This window comes from Trifolium pratense, linkage group LG1, assembly GCF_020283565.1.
Source record: "Trifolium pratense cultivar HEN17-A07 linkage group LG1, ARS_RC_1.1, whole genome shotgun sequence".
NCBI lineage: Eukaryota > Viridiplantae > Streptophyta > Magnoliopsida > Fabales > Fabaceae > Trifolium > Trifolium pratense.
This window is the reverse complement of record NC_060059.1, coordinates 30,831,648-30,851,848: the sequence shown is the minus strand read 5'-3', so window position 1 is coordinate 30,851,848 and position 20,201 is coordinate 30,831,648. Positions and strand designations below refer to the sequence as shown.

Below are 20,201 nucleotides of genomic sequence, written 5' to 3'. Positions count from 1 at the left end.
TATTTGATCATGATTCATATAAAAAATTAAACTTGATTATTTTCTCATGATTTTTATTTTAAATTATATAAAGTTATTTGATTACTTATTTATATTTTTTATTTATAAAATTCAAAGTATTACAAAATAATTTTAAAAAAATAACAATTGTTTTACAAGAGTAATTTTATCAATTAAATATGTTATATATCTTATCATATTATTATGAGCAAATATGTATTAAAAACAAAATATAATAGTTATCATGTTTGTTATCCTGTGTGCACCAAACACAGGATATGATAACTGAGTATAACTGTTATCCTGCTGTTATCCTATCCTATCCTTATCCTGTTTTATATCATATCCTGTCACTATGCTATCCTGCGCACCAAACGGGCCCTACAAGTTATTTATTTTTGAATAAATTTTTTTTTTTAACGTCTCAACTCATACCGCTGAGCGGCACTTTTTGTGATATCATATGTCCTATCTTAGTGTGAACAAGTACTATACTGCCAAAACAAATTATAGTGGATCTTTATACTTCACAATGATATATACTAACTATTATTTGATGAAAATTGTAAAGTAATGCTGCAAAGGACCATATGTTTTTTAAGTTTGTTACATGACCATATATATGTTATTACTAATGGTTTCATTATTGATAGGTTTCATTTTTCTGGACTCAAGGTGGAATCAACCAAGTTGAATAATTCATAATTTATTATTGAGGGGTTCTAATTTGGGTGGGAAACATTGAATTTAATTGAATGTTTTTGACTAATGAGCAAAGGCCAAGGTTATTCTATCTTTTGAGTGGAAGTTGTATAAAATAGTGATAGGGACATTACCATTAAGGCCAAACCAAAGTGTCCAATTGAAAAGTAAATAAATAAAATAATAAAAAAAAATTAAAAAAAAAGAGAAAAATGTACTAGAGATATTTGGTATATTTTATTCTTATTGGTTGAATTACTATTATAATTCAACTTCTGAACCTAACTCCAAATTCCAATACATGCATTGCTCCCTCAAGGCATTAACTCAAGAAAAAATAAATTTATTATATAATATGTGATCTAAAATAGTTTCAAGATATGGAAAGTTCCTCCAACAATTTGATGTGAAATTGGGTGATGTCATGAAATTTATCAACTACCTTATAATTTGTCAATACTATGATTTAAAGGTAATATACACTAAAACTCCACTATAAAGCTTACACTAATACATTGAAATTATGACATCATATAAAGTTATAAATATTTGATTTGTTTTAATTTGCTCCAATAAAAAATGAACAAAATTGTATGAAAATGTCAACCATATTTATATAATGGGACACTATATCACATTATTGACAACTATGAAAGAATAAAAAAATGTACTGTTCTGCTTCCCTAGTGTATATGAAACTACAGTTTAGTTCTACTTGATTATGTGGTTCATTATAAAGCTGAGCTACCAAGTCACCATTAACTAGAAAGAAATTGACAACATTATAATTATCATCATGAGACCTTGATGAATTTCCATCACCATAGATTCACATTAAAATGCTGGTCAATCTTAAGCAAAGGTGGTGTTTGCTTCATTTTTAGTTTTGTTTTTAATGGGGATACTTTTTGATGAAGTAACTATGAGATGAGTTATTATGCTTAATAATTTACTATAAAACAGTGTTTTTAATTTACTCATCCAACTATCAAATTAAAAGTTTATATTGAGTAGATCAACTATACGAATTTTTATAAAGTTTTAAAACTAGTTGATACAACGCTAAATAATTTCAAATGATCGTATGCTTTTCAAAAATATAAGTAAATATCAATGGTTAAATTGCATAGTTACGAATTTTGAATTCAAATAAACCCCATTCACAAAAACCATACAAGTAAAAGTTACAACTTCAGGGCTGCTAGTAAGGAGGGCCGTGAAGGCAAATTCGCTGTTTCAGCAGCAATCAGTCCAGCATATTCGGCTTCAACCGCAACAACTTCAAAGAGCCTCAGACGCAAGAGCAAGTTCAACCAGTGTCGCTCCTTTGTAATATAAACAAACCACTTCAAGATGTTTTCACCTTGAAAATGTTAATTTTTGGATGATGTGACCGCCTTAAAAACATGAGTGGGGTTTATTTTGATGATCTCAACATTAGAATTTACTTGTAATTTTTCCATGTTGAGGAATCAATGAGTTTTAACAGTGAGATCAATAATATAATCTCCATAAATTAAATCATAACATGAGGGAATCCTCCTTGAGTACAAAAAAAAACGAGGGAATCCAAATTCACTTCGGTTCCAAAATATGTTTCATTTGCAAAGAAAAATCTGTCCCTCAATGTAAACATTTTCAAATTATAGATGCACTAGTTATTACAAAAGTATCTCTAATTGATTTACTATTTTTCAGTCATTTTTAACAGACTTTTATTGAACGATATATTTAGAAAAGAAATATACATAATTGACAAAGCCTTGATCAAAGATGTTTAAATAAACGATATATTACGTTCGGATACAACCAGTATGCAACAAAACCTTGTGAAAAGAATCCCCAATTAGCATGACTGATGAGGCTACCAGACTAAAGTGAAACTTAAGTCAAAACATTTGGTGCAAAATGAATTTTCCAGGTTAAAAAAAAGTCATCATAACTACTCTGCAGCTCCAAACTTGATCATGCTACTGCATTTTATCACATTGGCATTGATCGCTTTTTCCCACTATAAATATTAAAATTAAAAAATACCTTTCGCACAAATCTTACACCATGAAATATGCTCATATAACCAAGCACATTAATTATCTGTTCTTGCACAATCAGGTAACTCTTTTTACGGCTCGCTTTGAAATGCTCATTTTGTAAACCTTGCTCTGTACAGACTCAGAGGAATATACTGAACTGTCACCATTCTGCCATCAAAGAAACGTCTATGCAAACAATGAGCTGCCGAACGACAGGCTTCGGTTCTTGCGTACTCAACCAGAATGGAACCTGGTTCAAACACATGATTGTACGTATGATCCTCCTTTTCATCATCATCATCAATGCCCTTCCTAGGACCAACTAATTCTGAACTTCTATCACATCCATTTATGCCTTCCTGAAATGGACAAACCGTGTTCTTCAAGTCCATATTGTCACCCAGTCTCTTGTCAATATCATTATCAACCATGTTATCATGCAACTCTGGAGCATCATTGGGCGTATCCTGATGATCAGGGGATCGTTGACAGGTACTACTAGGCATACCCTCATTGGCAGCATCTTTAACTGATGCATCAGTCACAAGATGTTCTTGCTCTTGGAATGCAGTATTATCCAAAATTTCAGCATTTTTATCAACATTAACACTAGTATCATTATTATCTTTGTCTTCTAGATCTTTATCACAATGAAGCTCCATTCCACTTGTTCCCATAGAATTTGAGCAAGTAGCCTCTTCAGAAGAACTAGATTCTGCATTATTATTAGTAACAGTGTGTGTATCTAAAGAAGCTTCTTCAGAACCCACTTTCTTTTTAACTTCTGATTTGGTTGCTACATTCTTGTCCTCGCTATGCCTGGCTAAATGAATTGATTTAACAGTCCCAAATCTGCAAGATAATAAGGATTTCATATAATAAACATTTACAGCTTTAAATATTATGAAAATTGCAGAGAAAATTAATACAGTTCTTAATCACCTTGCACATTCCAATCGTACATCCTCCAAAATATCTTCGATCCCCATGTCAGATAAAGATGATATAGACTCCACTGCGAACTAGTCATATTAAACACAGAATTCAAAATATAATCAACAAATCATCCAAGTTAACTAACAGATTTCTAAAAACAAAACATATATTTGACCAGAAGCTATTAAGCAAGGGCCCATAACGATTTGTACAGGTCTAATGCCCTCTTTCATACTGTCTAAAGCCAACCAGAATTATAATGCGGATAAAGTACAGGCGACAATTATTTCTGCTTGAAACTAAAGGACACTGAGGAATGCCAGTGACACAATTTTAACACTATTGTAAAAGAGGAATTCATGAGAAACTCACTAAGGTACATGTGTCCCATTCTTAATGTGGTTCAACTCGCATGTATTTCACTATTCAATAATATATTGAAAGACAAATGTTTAAGTCTTGCTAACATTTCTCTACTGCAATTATAATGTTAACACCACAAGCAGTAATGATTGGATTCATAAGCTAACAGAGACTTAAAGAGTAGAAAAGGATTAAGAATGCCACTGAGACTGAACGGGAACATAAAATAATTTCATAAATAATAAAAAAAAAAACTCATACCACATTTTTAATCTCCAGTACTTCTGTTGGTTCGCTGAGCAGGGGCTTCGCATGCTCTGGAATGTCATAAGATGGTGGGTTACCATCATTTTCCTGGAATATTTTCATTTTAGAAAGTACTCATCCAGCTATTTAAAAGAATGTGATTCAAAGGCAATCAAGGAAAAGAATCACATCGAAGAGTTGAAATAAGACTATATAAGAATGAACAGATGGGGAGGTTACCATGGGTGGTGCATCAGGCATAGCCAGAACAACAGTTAATACTTCCCCTCCCAGCTTCATACCATTCAAACCCGCACAAGCTTTGATAGTAACAGAGTGATCCACATACTGACAGTTTTTTCAAGTCAGTGTTAATAAAACAAAATAGACTATATTAAAAAACAAATAATAAAGACTACAATAGGAAAGGGGGGACAAAACAAGAAATGAAGAAGTACAAAAATCCAATACAATTAAATAAAAGGACGCATGTTGGCTTTAAGATGTTTTTTCTTGGTGTTAGAATTAAAAATTTGTAGATATTTCTTAAAGCCTGCAACTTCCTAGATTGATTATAAAACTTCCTAGTATTTACAGAAATTACACTTAGAAAGAAATAATTGCTTTTTGAAGACCTCCAACAGATAAATAATAGCTATTGGAATTTGGAAGAGCTCAAACTAATAACTAATGGAAGAAAACTGCATTGTGCCAAAATTCAAAAACTTAAAACACCATTTTCAGTTATTTAACTTTTGCAACATGCAAGTGAATCTGTCTTCTCTAAAGTGGGGATGCATGTTATATGAAAATTTCATAGTAATGATAGTTGACTAAAAAATTAGCAACCAAGATTGTGATACACATACATAAATAACAAATAATGTTGTTAAAATCTACTCACTTGATTTTTCCAATTAATAATAATAACACATCTCTCAAAGGTGCACCCCTCGTTTTGAATAATTGATGACCTCTATTGTGATAAAATACACAATAAAGTTAGGTCACATAATAATTCTCCTTCAAAGGATAAAGTCCTCCAGGTTTATTATAGGAAAAGGAGAAGTCAGTTTTTTTTTAATGGCAAAAAGGATAAGTCAGTAAGAACTATTTTCCTGTTGTAAGCTGACCCTATGGTTATAAACAGTGTTTTCATGTACCAGGAAAGTACATCATGAGCACCGAATCCCATACCGCGCATCACACAAAATAAAAATGGGGGTTACGTACCAATACCCAGTACAAGTACTTCTTCATATTATGTGTACCCATGCTTCAGAGATGACCACATTAGTTGGGTTACGCTAAGGATGTATGAAACATCATCTTAAATGACTGAGTTACTTACAGAATAAAACTAATTGAACGGCAGAGAGAAAAGAATACAAAACTATTTTATCCTAGTACACCCAGTGTAGAAACTATTGAAATGATGGCAGTATTTATCAGAGTACGCCCAGTGCAGAAAATAGTACAAAACAACTGAAAGAAATGCAAACTTACCTCAACAAAAGCGCATGATCCATTGCTGACCTTAGCCTCAAAGTGGTAAGCCTTCAAAGATCCAAACACACCAGCAATCTCCATAAGCTAAAGAAGAGATAAAATAAGCCTTAGTCACACATAAGGTAAGATAGTAGATTTGGTTACCAGAAAATATAAGGACAACAAAAATAAAGCTTAAAGATCATTCAAGGTTAAATTTATAAATGATGAGGTTTTTGTTTCTTAATAATTACCATATCCGAAGAAACATGATTTGAAATTCCACCAATGAAGATCTGTCACAACAAAAAAGACAATCACAGACAAACAATTAATGGACCAGGAAATAGTGTAAAAGACACATGATTATAATTAGCATAGTACCCAGATCAGAAAAATTTAACAATATGAATGTGTCTCCTTGTCAAAAGTCAAAACCCAGAATACACTTGAATCTATGATGTCCGGAAATAATATCGGAAGAATCAAGCTAACAGGCTAATGATATAAAGTGGCATTACTTGTCTTGGGCTTGGCCACGATCCAATCTAACCCCAGAAAGTCACAATTGTGACAAAACAACAATTAAGATGACACGGAGGAAAAGTGAGAACAAATCAAACTCAGAATAATAGAATATGAAGTTCATTTTTTAAAATATATGTATGTGAGGATAAAAGAGAAGGGAGATTCAGTTAGGCACAGGACAGTTAAGATACTCCCTCCATTTTAAAATGAGTGTCACTTTAGCAAAAAAAAAATTCAATGAATGTCATTTACACTTTTCAATGTAGAATTATTATTTTACTTCCAATTGTACCCTCTAATTAATTGATTATACACTACTTCCAAAATATTACACCAATAGTAAATAAGATTAGTTTAGTAAAATTGTCATGTCTTTTGACAACATTATTGGATTTCTTAATCTGTGTGTAAAAAACCTTAAACGACATTTTGAAACGGAGGTAGTTAGTTAGGGATTAAACAATCACATGTCTAGCATAATTGTATGTTGCCCGGTATAGAGATCCAGTTTAACTGACATGTCTGTATAACTGAAGTGCTCTACAATTCAGATACCATGCAGAATCACATAATCGTCAAATCAGGCAAAATCACCGCGGAAAATCACAAAAGTGTGTAATCGTGCATTTATTTTCTGAATTAAATTTTTTAGTCAGGTTCACGGCCCATTCAGGTTGTAAAAGACTTGTTTGGTGAATGCCCGCATTTGACTTGATTGACACTTACGTGTATGAATATAAATTATCAACTCGAGATAGTTTTGCAGCCATACCTTGTTTGGTGAATTAACTACAACATCACTTATTGTGACAGCAACTTCCACTGATCTCTCTGGTTCACCAGTCTGCATGAAAATAGCAATTGTCTGAAAACCTGTTCATGGATGATAACCACAATATACCTTAGAATTACAAAGCTTGCAAAATAGCAATAGTTGAAATAACTTCGAGCAATCGAATAAAATAAAAATAAAAACAAAAGACCAGTTAACATTAACCTTACTTTAAGATAAAGAATGTGAGCAACATAAGTAACATAGCAAACATGCGTGTAAAAGCATAAAAAATTAGCCACCAATACAAAATCATTTTGATAACTTCGCACCTATACCAACAATGTATCAAATAAACTGAAATAAATAATTACTAAGTAAGCACTGTAATGTATTATAAATTTATGAAATTTTATTCGTTTGTGAAGTTGCTCCATGTGTACATACAATCAATATCATATGCAACATAAAAATGCCGTAACTCTTACTGAGGCCGGTATCCTCCTGAGAGGTCCATTAGAAACAGTTGAAGAAAGAAAAAAAAAGGGTTTCCTTTACGGTTTCCAAGTGATCAAGAAAAACGAAAGAGTTAATTAATTTTGCAATTACAAATACTGCCTCAAGTAATCCTATTTTCTTCATTGTTACCATAAATCAAATCTCTAATATACCATAATTAGTAAAATCACATAGTATCAAATAAAATAACATAGCATAGTACAAAAACAAAAACTGTTCAAACACTTAAATATTGGATTTTTTTTTTTTAAATTGTATTTCATACATGAAGACTACTTGAAGAGTGTCAAATCGAAAGGATCATTATAATGAACAAGAAAAATTAAGGCCTCCATCAAACTGAACTAAAAGGATCTCCTTTTCTGTCAACCGTTTGCATTGCCTGCAAAGAGGGCATACTTATTTCTGCAGTAAAATCAAGTTATGATCATAAAGAAAATGCAAGGAATCACTACTTGACCAAATCATCCTTCAGACTCGGTTGAATTTTCACAAGTATGCAGAAGGAGGATTGTTTAAGGAACCTCCAATTAATTGACATCAACCACAGAGAAAAAAGGCAACATGTAGAAGAATATGTGAACAGACCAATTCCAACTCAAAAAAGGCTCTACCTGTTTGTGCCATATGTTAGGTTACAAATATCCGGCACAATTTTTAATCTGAAAGGGGAGAAGATATTGAGCAAAGAATGGTGAAAGTGTCTTGTCCATTTTTTTCAAGATGGACCTCATCATCTTTCTTCTTAATTCCAACAAACTCAATATAGCAAACAAAACATTTAATCATAAGTAGCATCGTCAAATCAGCAAAGAACAACAACCCGAAACATTGGCCAGCTAAATCTTGGTTTCTCATCAAACTTGTCGATACACCAGAAAGTCTTCTTAATTAGGAGTCGGCTTCATCAGCATCCAGAATGTGTATTACGATAATACGATATACCCAATATTAAACATCCTATTTAAAAGATTCCAACACTAGGGTCAGAAAATATCTCAGTAAAGTGGAACAAGCAGATTACCCATGTGACCTATAAAGCTCTTGAAGCTACAGAGGCAATTTCTAGCATTTGGTTATGAATGATATGAATTTATTTTCTGAATGTCCGCGAAAACCATGGCTAAATAGGTCGCAAAACCAAGATCCAAGTAACAAGTTTATATAAGGCAGCCTTAAAAGCCTATTCCAAAATATTGGAATTATGCTATCAAGGCTAAGTAAAGTCGAGATTTAAGCTTCAAGGCAGGGGATGACTTGGCCTCTAAAAGTTAGGCATCATTACGACACAAGATTCTTGGGGAGACAGGTCTTGCTGTGGCCATCTAGCATCCAGCAACACCCTTTCCCGGTATAAAACATAAGCATGACATTTAAATACTCCTAAAAGTGTGCTAAAAGAAAGCACTAGTCCTAAAAATGTCAAACCATATAGGCACCCTCATCATCATTAAATTGAAATTTTGTGAAACAGGTTCAAGACATGCTGAAATAGGGGATCATACGGCCTAGCTCAAGTTCCTTCCTCAACTGTGTCATTTTAGTAAAAAGGATGATTCATGGTGCATGTCTATTGACTAAGAACTTTGAATGTGGTTACTAATTTACTATGATAAGTTCCCTACCTAGTCCTATTAATAATGGGTTCCTTCATGAATTATATGGGTCATCAGATCTTTCTAAGTTAGATTTAAAATTTGGGTATCACCAAATTATAATGAAGGAGAACATGTTCAAGTTTGTCTTTTCACACTCATGAGAGACATCAAAAGTTCCTTTTATGTCTTTTGGCTTAATAGTTGCACCAGCAACCCTTTAAGCCTCCATGAACCAGATTTTTAAGACTTCCCTTCAGAAGATTGTGTCAGGATTATTCGATGATATAGTAATTTATAATTGTTGTTGAAGAAGTCATATTGATGTTACATAAACATAGAAATTAAGTCAAACAGATAGAGCTGCATATATATCGTTTGTTTCCCTTTTATGCAGGAATATTCCTTTCACATAATAATAACCATATATATTATTCTAAACAAAATCATTGTAGATTGTTCAGCCATTTCAAATTGAAACATCACTACATCAATAAACAAAACCTTTTCAAATTAATATCATAAACGATTTGCCAAACTATTGAACCGACAGATAAGAAAAATAAGTGGTCAGACAATTTCATTCAAAATTCTCTTATGAATGGCTTCTTAGTTTTTTGAGAAAATTAAATGTTGATAAAAGAATAAAGGGATATATAATAATCTCATTCTTACTGCAAATTCAACATAGTCTTTGGGACGTCTAATTTTCACCGTGGAGCCAAATAGTGTACTGCCATCAAAAGAAAGAGCAGCTGATGCATCCTCTGCTGTAAGGAATTCCACAAGCGCTTGGCCCCTATCTTTATGCACCTGCAGCGAATGTATGCAACAAACAATTCAAACCCATTGTTTCATTGGGGGAAAACTAAACTTCATATTTTGAGCTACAAACTTACAATGCAGCTGATGCATGGCCGAGTTTGTTGGATAAGATTTACACCGGCAGAAAGCAAGAGGTTATTGAAACAATCCATCACAACTTTCTCAGAAACTGAAGCTGGTAAGTTCTCAATATAAAGCCTTCTCATAGGGCGGGTAGCTTGTGTCAGTTGAACAGAATCAATACTGACATTCTTCCCTGCTGATACCGCATTTAAAAATGACACCGGCAGAGGCTTCACAATAGATAGATCCAGAGAAGTACCAGAAGCCACATCATGCATGCTGGACAACACACTATTATTTGACAATTGAAAACCAGAAGAAACAACAGCTGGAGAAGGATCTGTCCCTACAGGAGGAAGATCCCATCCAGCGCGTTTCTTCTCTGGAGAATGCTTAGATGGTGAAGGTGTCTTATTATCAGTTTCGCTTTTCCTCTTCCTTGGAGAATAGCCACCAAGTCCACTAGCAGAGCTACTATGACGATAGCCACGATGGTGACTACTTGAACCATTAGTTGATACTTTATGTTTATCATCAGAATGCTTTTTTCTAGAACTATCTGTCAGAGAAAGCATAGACAAGTCTTTACATTCTCCACCTTGATAAGCTTTTCTGTGTGCCCTTGGTGAAAAAGAAGGGGACCTTCTTCTATCCTCACATTCCCGACTTCTTGACCGTCTACTTGAACCATTGGTTGATACTTTATTTTTATCATCGGAATGCTGTTTTCTAGAACTATCTGGCAGAGAAAGCATAGACAAGTCTTTACGCTCTCCATCTTGACGAGTCTTTTTGTGTGCCCTTGGTGAAAAAGAAGGGGACCTTCTTCTATCCTCACGCTCCCGACTTCTTGACCGTCTACTTGAACCATTAGTTGATACTCTATTTTTATCATCAGAATGCTTTTTTCTAGAACTATCTGCCAGAGAAAGCATAGACAAGTCTTTACGCTCTCCATCTTTACAAGTATTTCTGTGTGCCCTTGGTGAAAAAGAAGGGGACCTTCTTCTATCCTCGCGCTCCCGACTTCTTGACCGTCTCCTCTTCATGGTTGGTTCTTCATAATGTGACTTCACCTTTTCCTGCCTGTTCTTCCTTTCATAGATGTGTGGGTTATGATGCTTTGCAATCTCTTGTTTCCTTGTTGCATTCCTATCCTGAATTTCATCATCTCCATTTCGATTTTTTCTCTTGATTTCTCTTTCATGTTTTGCTCTTGTTTCCTTATTGATTTCTCTTTCATATTTTGCTCTATCCTCTGCATGAATATGCTTATCTGAGTCTCTATGATGCTTCTTTTCAGATACTTCTTCAAAATCATTGCTTAACCACTTTTTTATTTTCCCCCCATCATGTCTATCTTTGCCATGCTTCCTTTCTGTATAATACTCATTACGATTCTCTTCATCTTCAATGTGGTTAGTTTTCTTTATTTTCCCTGCAGATTTTGATCTATCTTTTTCTTCATAACTGTCCTTGTTAACTGAATCTCTTGAATGTTTATTGTCAGAATTTTTACTCATTTGTTCAATTTTTCTCGAACCACGCCTCTCTTTTCCATTCTTTTCTTCAGTTATCCAGCCTTTATTATTTAATCCAGCACTTGATTTGGTTTCTAAAACATTGTTTGCTCTATCTCTCCCTTCAGTTAAATCATCTTCCTTCACAATGGTGCTCTTAATCTTCTTTCTAGAACTTACATTCACCAGTTCCTCTGAAGCATGTTTCTCCATGCTAAGGGATGGAACCTTATGATGTTTACTTGGAGACTCAAAATGATCAGCAATCTTCTCTAAAGAACCTTCAGGTGAAATATTCCACACTTCCTTGGCAGGGTCTTTTACATTTTCAAGCAATTCATTGTTTTTTCTTCTAAGCATAATCTCTTCGAAACTAAATGGTCTTGTGCGGGCTGCACTATCTTCATCATAATTATCCACAGAAAGCAAATTACTTTTTCTGTCCTTCTCCTTCAAACGACCGGGCCTGCTCATCTTGTATGATGTAAACAAATTAACAAAAGAAATTAATCATTTTCGTACGAAGAGATTAAGGAGTGCATTAGTGAACTATCATGTTGAACTCTTGAAACTATCCCGAGATAGATTATGCCAATATCCTAAGAGACAATGCAAAATAAAATAAAATAAAATAAAATGATGCTGACCACAATATGTTAATATATGCAACAATTTATATAATTAAATGCATAGCAGAAAATTCCATTTCAAAAATGTGTTCATCAACTTCTTCTGTAAATATCATTAAGAAAAGGTTAACAACAGAAGGAATCCAATATGTTTTCCTCATATGGCTACATTCTCAGGGAAGTTATATTTAAACAAACAAGCTGAAAAAATCCACCTTTGCTTCAACATATTTCGCAAGTGATTGAGAAGCTTTGCAAAACAACAACTAAAAGAAACTAGCTATCCAATCCACCACTGCCCAAGTAAACTTAAATAATAAGGGATGGAAGTGCTTAGCATACTAAGGGCCTGTTCGGATTCGCTTATTTGAGATTATCTACTTACATGAGCTTTTGAGAGACTATTTGGGAGAGCTTATGGAAACACCTTATGACATGTCCATAAGTTGTTTTCAGATTATTTCCGTCGGGCCCGTTTGGATTAGCTTATTTTTGAGCTTATGCAAACAGCTTATGCAAATTTTTATGTATTATTATAAGTTTTTGTCAAGATAGTTTATGATAAAATAACTTATAAAAATACAATTTTCACTAGTGTGAACTTATAAAATAGCATAAAACCTAATTTATATTGCATAAGCTGTTTGCATAAGCTCAAACATAAGCTAATCCAAATGGGCCCATAGTTTATAAAAATAGCTTATAGCTTATATGAAAACAAATTGATTTTGAGGCCGTTTGTTATAGCTTATTTTAGAAAAAAAATCACTTTTTTTATAAAAATAATCACTTTTAACTGTTTTGCATCTGTTTGTTACAGATTTTTAAAATAATCAGAAGCTAAAAATAATCAGAAAACAGTTAAAAATGAGAAGCTACTAAGAGTAGCTTATAAAATAATAGTTTTTTTTTTAGAGGAGAGAGAAAAGAAATGTTAAAAGAAAAAAGTTATTTGTAATTAAAAAAATCACTTTTATAAGTTGTATCCAAACAAACTAAAGATTATTTTATTTAAAAAAAAAGTGATTTTTATTATAATAAACAAACACAAATTAATTCAACTTTTTCTAAAAATCTCTAAAAACTAATCTCTAAATTATTTTGCATCAAAATCACTATTTTTTTAATCTGTAACAAACTGACCCAAAAGCTTTCTATTATAGCAATAGCTTATACATAAACACTTAAGCTATATGTGCTTAGTTAAGCTATTTATCGAAATAGGGCCTAAGAAATGGAGAGATCCTCACTCAATTACCTAAAGTATGATCTTGATATGGTAAATTGAAATTGCATTTCTCCTGAATCCTTTAAACTAGGGTTTACGTTTCCATCTAAATCTAAAATGCGTGAAACATTTCAAATCATATACCCTAAACCACAGGTGCTTAACTTTATCAGTAAAATAGTGAAAACCTAACATTGCAAAACGCAAAGAGACAGAGAGAGAACCTGGAGAGAGAAAGACGAGTATGGTGACGGTGGTAGCAGCGGGGAAGAAAGTGAGAACGGAGCGACAGAACCTCGGCGTGGAGCAGTCGCAATTTGGCATAAATAAATAAATAAATAGCGATATTTCTAAAACAACCGAAAAACTTCACTTCAAGAGTGAATTCTGGTCGAGAGTAGAGAAATATCTCCGATTTTGTAAGAAACTCTTTCATCAATTTTTTAACAAGATATAGTATATTTTTTTTTATAATTTTTTAAGAAGATTTTTTGTTACATGATATATTGGTACGAAGTTTTTACTCCTATTAGCGATAACTAATTTCTATTGAAGAATTTGTGAGGCACACGAGTTGAATTTTCTCCTCCCAACCGAATTTTCTCGGTATGCGGAATCGAACTTCTTACCACATTCCTTTTTTTTTTTTTACGCATCTTACCACATACTTAAGGGACCAAGATTTTTACCGCTTAAACTAAATTTACTAAGTGAATAAATTTAAAAATTAAATTGCTATTAAATTCTAAAATATAGAAACTTAATTAATGATAAATAGTTAAATATAAAAAATAATTTGATAGTTAAATAGAGTTAAGGACCATTTTAAACTATTTATAACGTTGAAAAATTATTTGAGAATATGTCTTATCAAGTTGGATGACTAATCTGGTGATTTACTCATAAAAATAAATATTACATAAACCAATTTAATTACTGCATAAAACGTCTCTTTTTAATTATTGTGATGTTCAAATAATCTCTTTTTAATTAGATTTAATTACACTGTTAATCCTTAAATTGATCCCCTATTTTTAAATTATTCAATTTTAGTCCCTCCGTCAATTTTTTCTAATTAAAAATGATGATGTACAATATTTTAAATAACATAACATATGATCGAAACAAAATTATTTTAAAACGAAGGAACCTATTTCATGATTGAATGAAAATAGGAGAACCAAAACATCATCCATTAAGTATTTTAATTATTACATAACTTTGTACTATCAAAGTACAAAGTTGAAATCTTTTCAAGGATTGTCGTAAAATAGTACATGTGTCTCCTCTTAACACACTAATTGGTCCTCAACAACATCATCCAACAACGACATAGATGTAATAACCTTGGCCACAACAACAGCTGGAAAAAGAGAAAAAAAATTGACCAAATTAAAAACTAAGTTCTCTTTTTTTTTCTCAATGACTAGAACTTGTTTTTTGTCAAAAAAAAAAACTTGTTTCGCCCAAATTAGATCTCACAATTTTTTCCATGCATTATAAATATAATGGGTCAACACTAACAAAAAAAAAAAAAGCTCTACACATTTTGGTCTCTCAAAATAAAAAATATAGTAACTTTAGTCCTAAAATAGAAATCGGATCACTTTTGTTATATATCCATAAAAAAAAAAGTCTTGTTAACTTGCATAAGGCAAATGTTAAAGAACCAAAAAAAAAAAATAGAAGTTTTAAATTGAAAAAACAAAATGATGATTTTTAAAAGTTGAATGCACGACATTTTAAACAAATATTTCTAGTGCTCATGTTATTCATTTACTATTTTTGCTTAATGAGATTTCAATCCCAAAATTGTTGATTTTGATTTGATCAAACTTTGCAATATAGAAAATACTCTCACATAATTGAGCATATTATATGCAAAATAGATTTCTCTTCTCACTTACTAATAAGAACTTGAACATTAATATTTCTCACTTACTAATAGCAAAGATGGTACAAGTAATTATATAGTGAGAGAAATCATCTAAATAGGTCCTATCAATTCTGATAATAATAATCAATAACAATACAGTATCTCAACAAAAACAAGATGTCATACAAAAATACTCTATGGTGTACACATTTCTGTGTAAAAATGATAAAGGACGAGACATTTATAACAGAATCAAGTTTACATGATATTCGTTTAACTACAAACATATCTATTTACTAATAGAACAAACATATATGTTATAGTCATGCAGAAACTGGACCATAATAGTGCAGTCTTTCACTCTTTCAAAGCATCTCTCTTTCTCTTCTCTGCCTCTCTCTCCGCTTCTTGTTACCGAAATGTACTTTATCGTGTGTTTTCTTTGCGTCGTACATACCTTGTTCTATCATTGTATCTTGGTCTGTCCTGATGCCTTTGTGGCTGTGGCTCCACTCTTCTTTGTCTTTCAGGTGACCTCTGGACGATCTCTCCATTCACAAATAATTCAGCTGCACCGATACAAAAGGATTGAAATATCAAAATCTTAGTCATGCAACAGGAAAAGGAAGCCGTTGATTTAATCATATAGAAGAAACAGTCTTTATCTATACAGAACTCAACTATGGTATGGATCACAGAGAAACAAAATATGAATGATATCAGCACTGAAGAGTATAATATATAAATTACGAGGTTTTGATTGTTGTACAGATACATAATTGTGTTGGATTGCTAACTTCTCAAAACCAGCTAAACACTATTGGCCTAATGAAGAAGTGATACTGGGTACATGTTACATAATGTATTCAAGTCCAATGATTTTGAAGCTACACCATTTATGAAGCAACAGAATCAAGAATTACTATCTGGCTTAATGTATCAACCCCAATTATTATTCTGCAACTACATGATTGATGAGGCAACAGAACAAGATCAGAGAGAAAATATTTATTAGTCCATTAGCATTCAAAACTAGACATCACCCAGAATGAGTTATTAGCTTTGCCAAGATGGACTGCAAATAAAGGCAGAAGTGGAGAACTTTCTCATTACAACTTCATGGGTCATAGGGTAGCTTTCTACCGATATTGATATGAACAATTTGACAAGCCAAAAACTAGGTCGCATACTATAACTGTCCTACAAATATAGTTAATTAAGAATATGAATACTATACATAAAAACTGACAATAATTATATGTTTCATTTCCATTCTTCGCTGATCTGCATCTATATAAAGTATATAAAGCACAAAACAGTTATAGAGACATTAGATGTAGGTCCATTTATATGCCAAGACTAGTGTGCAGGGTATTAAAAAAAAGGTCAACGAACAGAATTGGGCCCATGACATCATGGTTTTATGTCTCCGGGCAGCAATGCTGCCCCAATTGAGGCGGCATGAGCTACACTTGATCGTGATACCCTGAGATATCAAGGATCATAACGCGACAGCAACTCTGAATTAAAACCTTGCTAGTACAATAATCATACTACATTCACATGTCATATGGACAGGACACCAAATAGTTGTTACTTCGAGGAAATTCCAAACTTGAAAAGTTAGACCAGAAAAAATATATCATCAAACTTACTATTCTAGTACTACAAGAAAAATAGCTGCTATGCAAAAATAAATGTCAAAAGGACAGTACACCAAATGCTCAAGACCTAAACAAAAGGCATCCTTGGATTCTCACCACCATAGTCCTTGTTTTCGGGATCAACATATGAATCTGGGAGGACAAACAGAACTCCAGGCAACCCTATTAAAAGAGAAACAAAAATATTAAACACAAATGAAACAAAAAGGAATTATGAACAATAACTCACATGAACGCTTCCATTACAGACCTTCCAGCTTATTAGATGTCTCCTCATCAATCTCACATCCAAATCCAAAGTACCTCTCACAGGAAACATTATAAATCTTCTTCTTAGCTTCCTCTTCACTGAAAAGCAATAAGAAAAAGAAAAAAAAATCAACTCAGACAAAACTAACATGTAACAACAACTCCCCATTATCAAAATCCGCGTCCAAGCTTTTAGGGGGAAAAACATAACAAAACCAAACAAACTAAGACTAACTGAAACAAACCAAAAATAAAAATAAGAGTAAAGATTCATTCTAGTATCTAGAAAAAATGCAACACTCAGTGACTAATCTCGATCGAGAACTTATTGTACACGGTACACACAAAGTGGATTCTCTACTCTCAACTGACTCCATACACAAGAGTTAACTATCAAATCCCTCGCCATAAGCTTAAGGTGCCCAAATCCCTTATCACCAGTACATCACATTGGTGACTAAAATTAGTCTTTTCTCTAAAATAAAACTTGACTTATTTTCTATACTAAACCTAACACACACATTTACATAAAACTAATTAAACAATAAACAAATTCATTCTCCAAATGCAACCTAGAAAATCAATAACAACAAGCCAAAACTAGTTACAGTACAACACAATAAAATAATAATAAAATAAAAAATAAATAAATAATTCTATTCTTCAAATTTTTAAAAAATAAATAAAAAGATTTTGTTTTTGTTTGAAAGGGTACCTTCCAAGGACCTTAGCGAGAGTTTGAATGTAACAATCAATCATTTGTTGTTTAGTAGCACCTTCACCGCCAGGTTTATCCATAACAATAAGCCAGTGTTCATAATCACATCCAGGGAAAAGTGGGGCCATATCAGTGGGTGGTCTTTCGCTGAAATTGGAGTTTCCTGAGTTGAGTGGGGAGTAGGTTGAATTTCCGGCACGGTTGACTTGGCATCGGATGGTTGTGAATCGGGAGGAAGAGGATAGAGTTGCTTGACAGGGACGGTGGGATGAGGAGGAGGAGAGGAGACGGTTAGTAGGGAGGAGAAGAGAGGAGGGGAGGGTGGAGAGAGAAAGAAGTCTTGCCATGGTTTGTTTGTTGCAGAAGAGAGCAAAGAAGAAGAAGAAGAAGATGAGGTTTAGGAGAGATATCAGGGTTTTGAAAATGAAATGAAAAATTATCTCAACGCTGCTATTTTTGTTAAGTTTTTTCCTTTTGGTAGTACTCCACTACTGACACGGACACCACGACACGGACATTGACACGTCGACACCGATAAAAATTTAAAAAAATGACATAATTTCATAAGTGTCGGTGTCGGACACGGACACCGACACATGTCGGACACGGACACGCTTAATCTGAGGAGTGTCGGTGCTTCCTAGATACTCCCTCTCGCCTTATAAGCAAAAGTCAACAAAAAAAATTTGGCCTTAAATATAAGCAAAAGTCACCAAAACCAACTTTATTTAATGATATTTTACCAAAATTACCCTCTTTAATTGTTCTACTTTTTAAGATGATTGTAGAGTCTCAATGCAAAATTAATATATTATAAGGGCATTTTAGTAATTGTAATGGAACTTTTACATAAAATCAAGACAAAAAAATAACTTCTTAATAAGTGTGTAAATTGGAATATTTGCTTATAAAAGAGATCGAGTAGTATTTCTCATTTTCTTTTTGTACTTATTTGTTAAGTTTAGTTTGGTTGATGCAGTTACATAGATTATTTTTTAAAAAAAATAATGAAATAAATAGATTAAGTTTTTATTTCAATTACTAAATTTTATTTTTGGTTCCTATAATAAAAAATGAAATATTTTAGTCCTACAGAATTTTATGCATGCAACTTTAGTCTATGTTATTTTTCAAATTTTTAAATATTGTTTAATCATCCTTAAATTTTTAAATAAGTTTTTTCAAACGTGTGTTGAAAAATCATTTTTAGTAAAAAAAAAAAAGTTGAAAAATCATTTACTAAAGGAGGGAAATGCTGATTTATTTTCATTGGAAAAATAGTATTTAAGGATGTTGGTGAATCACGAGAGTTTATGGTTTAGGGTCTGTCTGGTAAAAATAAGCTATAAGCCAGCTGATAGCTGATAAGCTAGCTGATAGCTGAAAAGCTAGCTTATAGCTGATAGCTGAAAAGATAGCTTATTGAAATTAAAGTGTTTAGTAAAATTAGCTTTTAAAGTGGTTATTAAATATAAAATTACATAATTGATAGTGGGTAGTTTTTTTTTAGAGTGGGTAGTTATTAAATTAAAGGGTAAAAATGGAATAAAGTGTAAAAAGCTATAAGCTATAAGCTCAAACGCTACTTGAAATAGCATCTGAAAAAAAGCTATAAGCTAGTATAAAAAGCTTGTTGCCAAACACCTCTAATTTTTTGAAACAAGCTTATAAGCTCATATAATAAGCTATAAGCTAGCTTATTTGTGTTACCAAACACACCCTTAAAGTGTTTGTGGCGAAATATTGTGTGGAGAATGCTAGAATTAAGAGAGGGGTTGGAGAACGTCAATATGGTTGAGGGATTTAATGAATGTTAGAGAAGTGGTAGGCTTGGTTGCGGGGCGTTGGTTTGAGGACAATCTTATGAAAAAAGTCGGGAATGGAGAAAATGTTTTATTTTGAAGGGATAGGTGGATGGAGGAGGAGCCTCTTTGTGCTAGATTTAGTAGGCTTTATGGCCTATCAATGAGTGAAGATGTATTGGTAACAAAAATGTATCAGATGGGGTGGGGGGGTCGAGTGTGGTGGCGTAGATGGATGTTTGCTTAGGAGGAGGATGTTGTGGAGTGTTGTGTTGTTTTTGTAAGTGGACGTTAATGACTATTGGAAGTGGCGCCTTGTGTTGTTTTTTGGCGATTTGGGTGGCTTGTTGCTCAAAAGGAGAAACCAGCTGCGTTGTTACTCGATAAAATCAAAACTTTAATTTGGTGGTGGTTGAAGACCAACAACAAAAGTTTCAACTATGAT

At 32.8% G+C, this 20,201-nt stretch overlaps 2 protein-coding genes across 3 annotated transcripts; both read right to left on the bottom strand.

Moving 5' to 3' along the window:
• Nucleotides 1-2,615: 2,615 nt before the first annotated feature.
• LOC123903154 lies at nucleotides 2,616-13,793 on the bottom strand. Its single transcript, XM_045953064.1, has 10 exons — nucleotides 13,672-13,793; nucleotides 10,082-12,064; nucleotides 9,858-9,995; nucleotides 7,069-7,140; nucleotides 6,023-6,064; nucleotides 5,787-5,873; nucleotides 4,521-4,628; nucleotides 4,296-4,388; nucleotides 3,678-3,757; nucleotides 2,616-3,587 (listed from the first exon to the last, which is right to left on the bottom strand). The coding sequence occupies exons 2-10, from the start codon at nucleotides 12,062-12,064 to the stop codon at nucleotides 2,846-2,848; spliced, it is 3,345 nt and encodes a 1,114-aa protein (XP_045809020.1). The 5' UTR covers nucleotides 13,672-13,793; the 3' UTR covers nucleotides 2,616-2,845.
• Nucleotides 13,794-15,430: 1,637 nt separating this feature from the next.
• Nucleotides 15,431-18,400, bottom strand: LOC123903161 (multiple organellar RNA editing factor 2, chloroplastic-like). Of its 2 annotated transcripts, XR_006807848.1 has the most exons (5): nucleotides 17,952-18,400; nucleotides 17,238-17,335; nucleotides 17,084-17,149; nucleotides 15,698-15,892; nucleotides 15,431-15,635 (listed from the first exon to the last, which is right to left on the bottom strand). XR_006807848.1 is itself a non-coding variant. In XM_045953077.1 (4 exons), exons 1-4 carry the CDS (start codon nucleotides 18,299-18,301, stop codon nucleotides 15,750-15,752), a joined length of 657 nt encoding a protein of 218 aa, XP_045809033.1. In that variant the 5' UTR covers nucleotides 18,302-18,399; the 3' UTR covers nucleotides 15,431-15,749. The 2 variants fall into 2 exon arrangements, 1 of the variants encoding a protein (XP_045809033.1); XM_045953077.1 differs by having other exon boundaries at nucleotides 15,431-15,892; nucleotides 17,952-18,399.
• Between the last annotated feature and the right edge of the window lie 1,801 nt (nucleotides 18,401-20,201).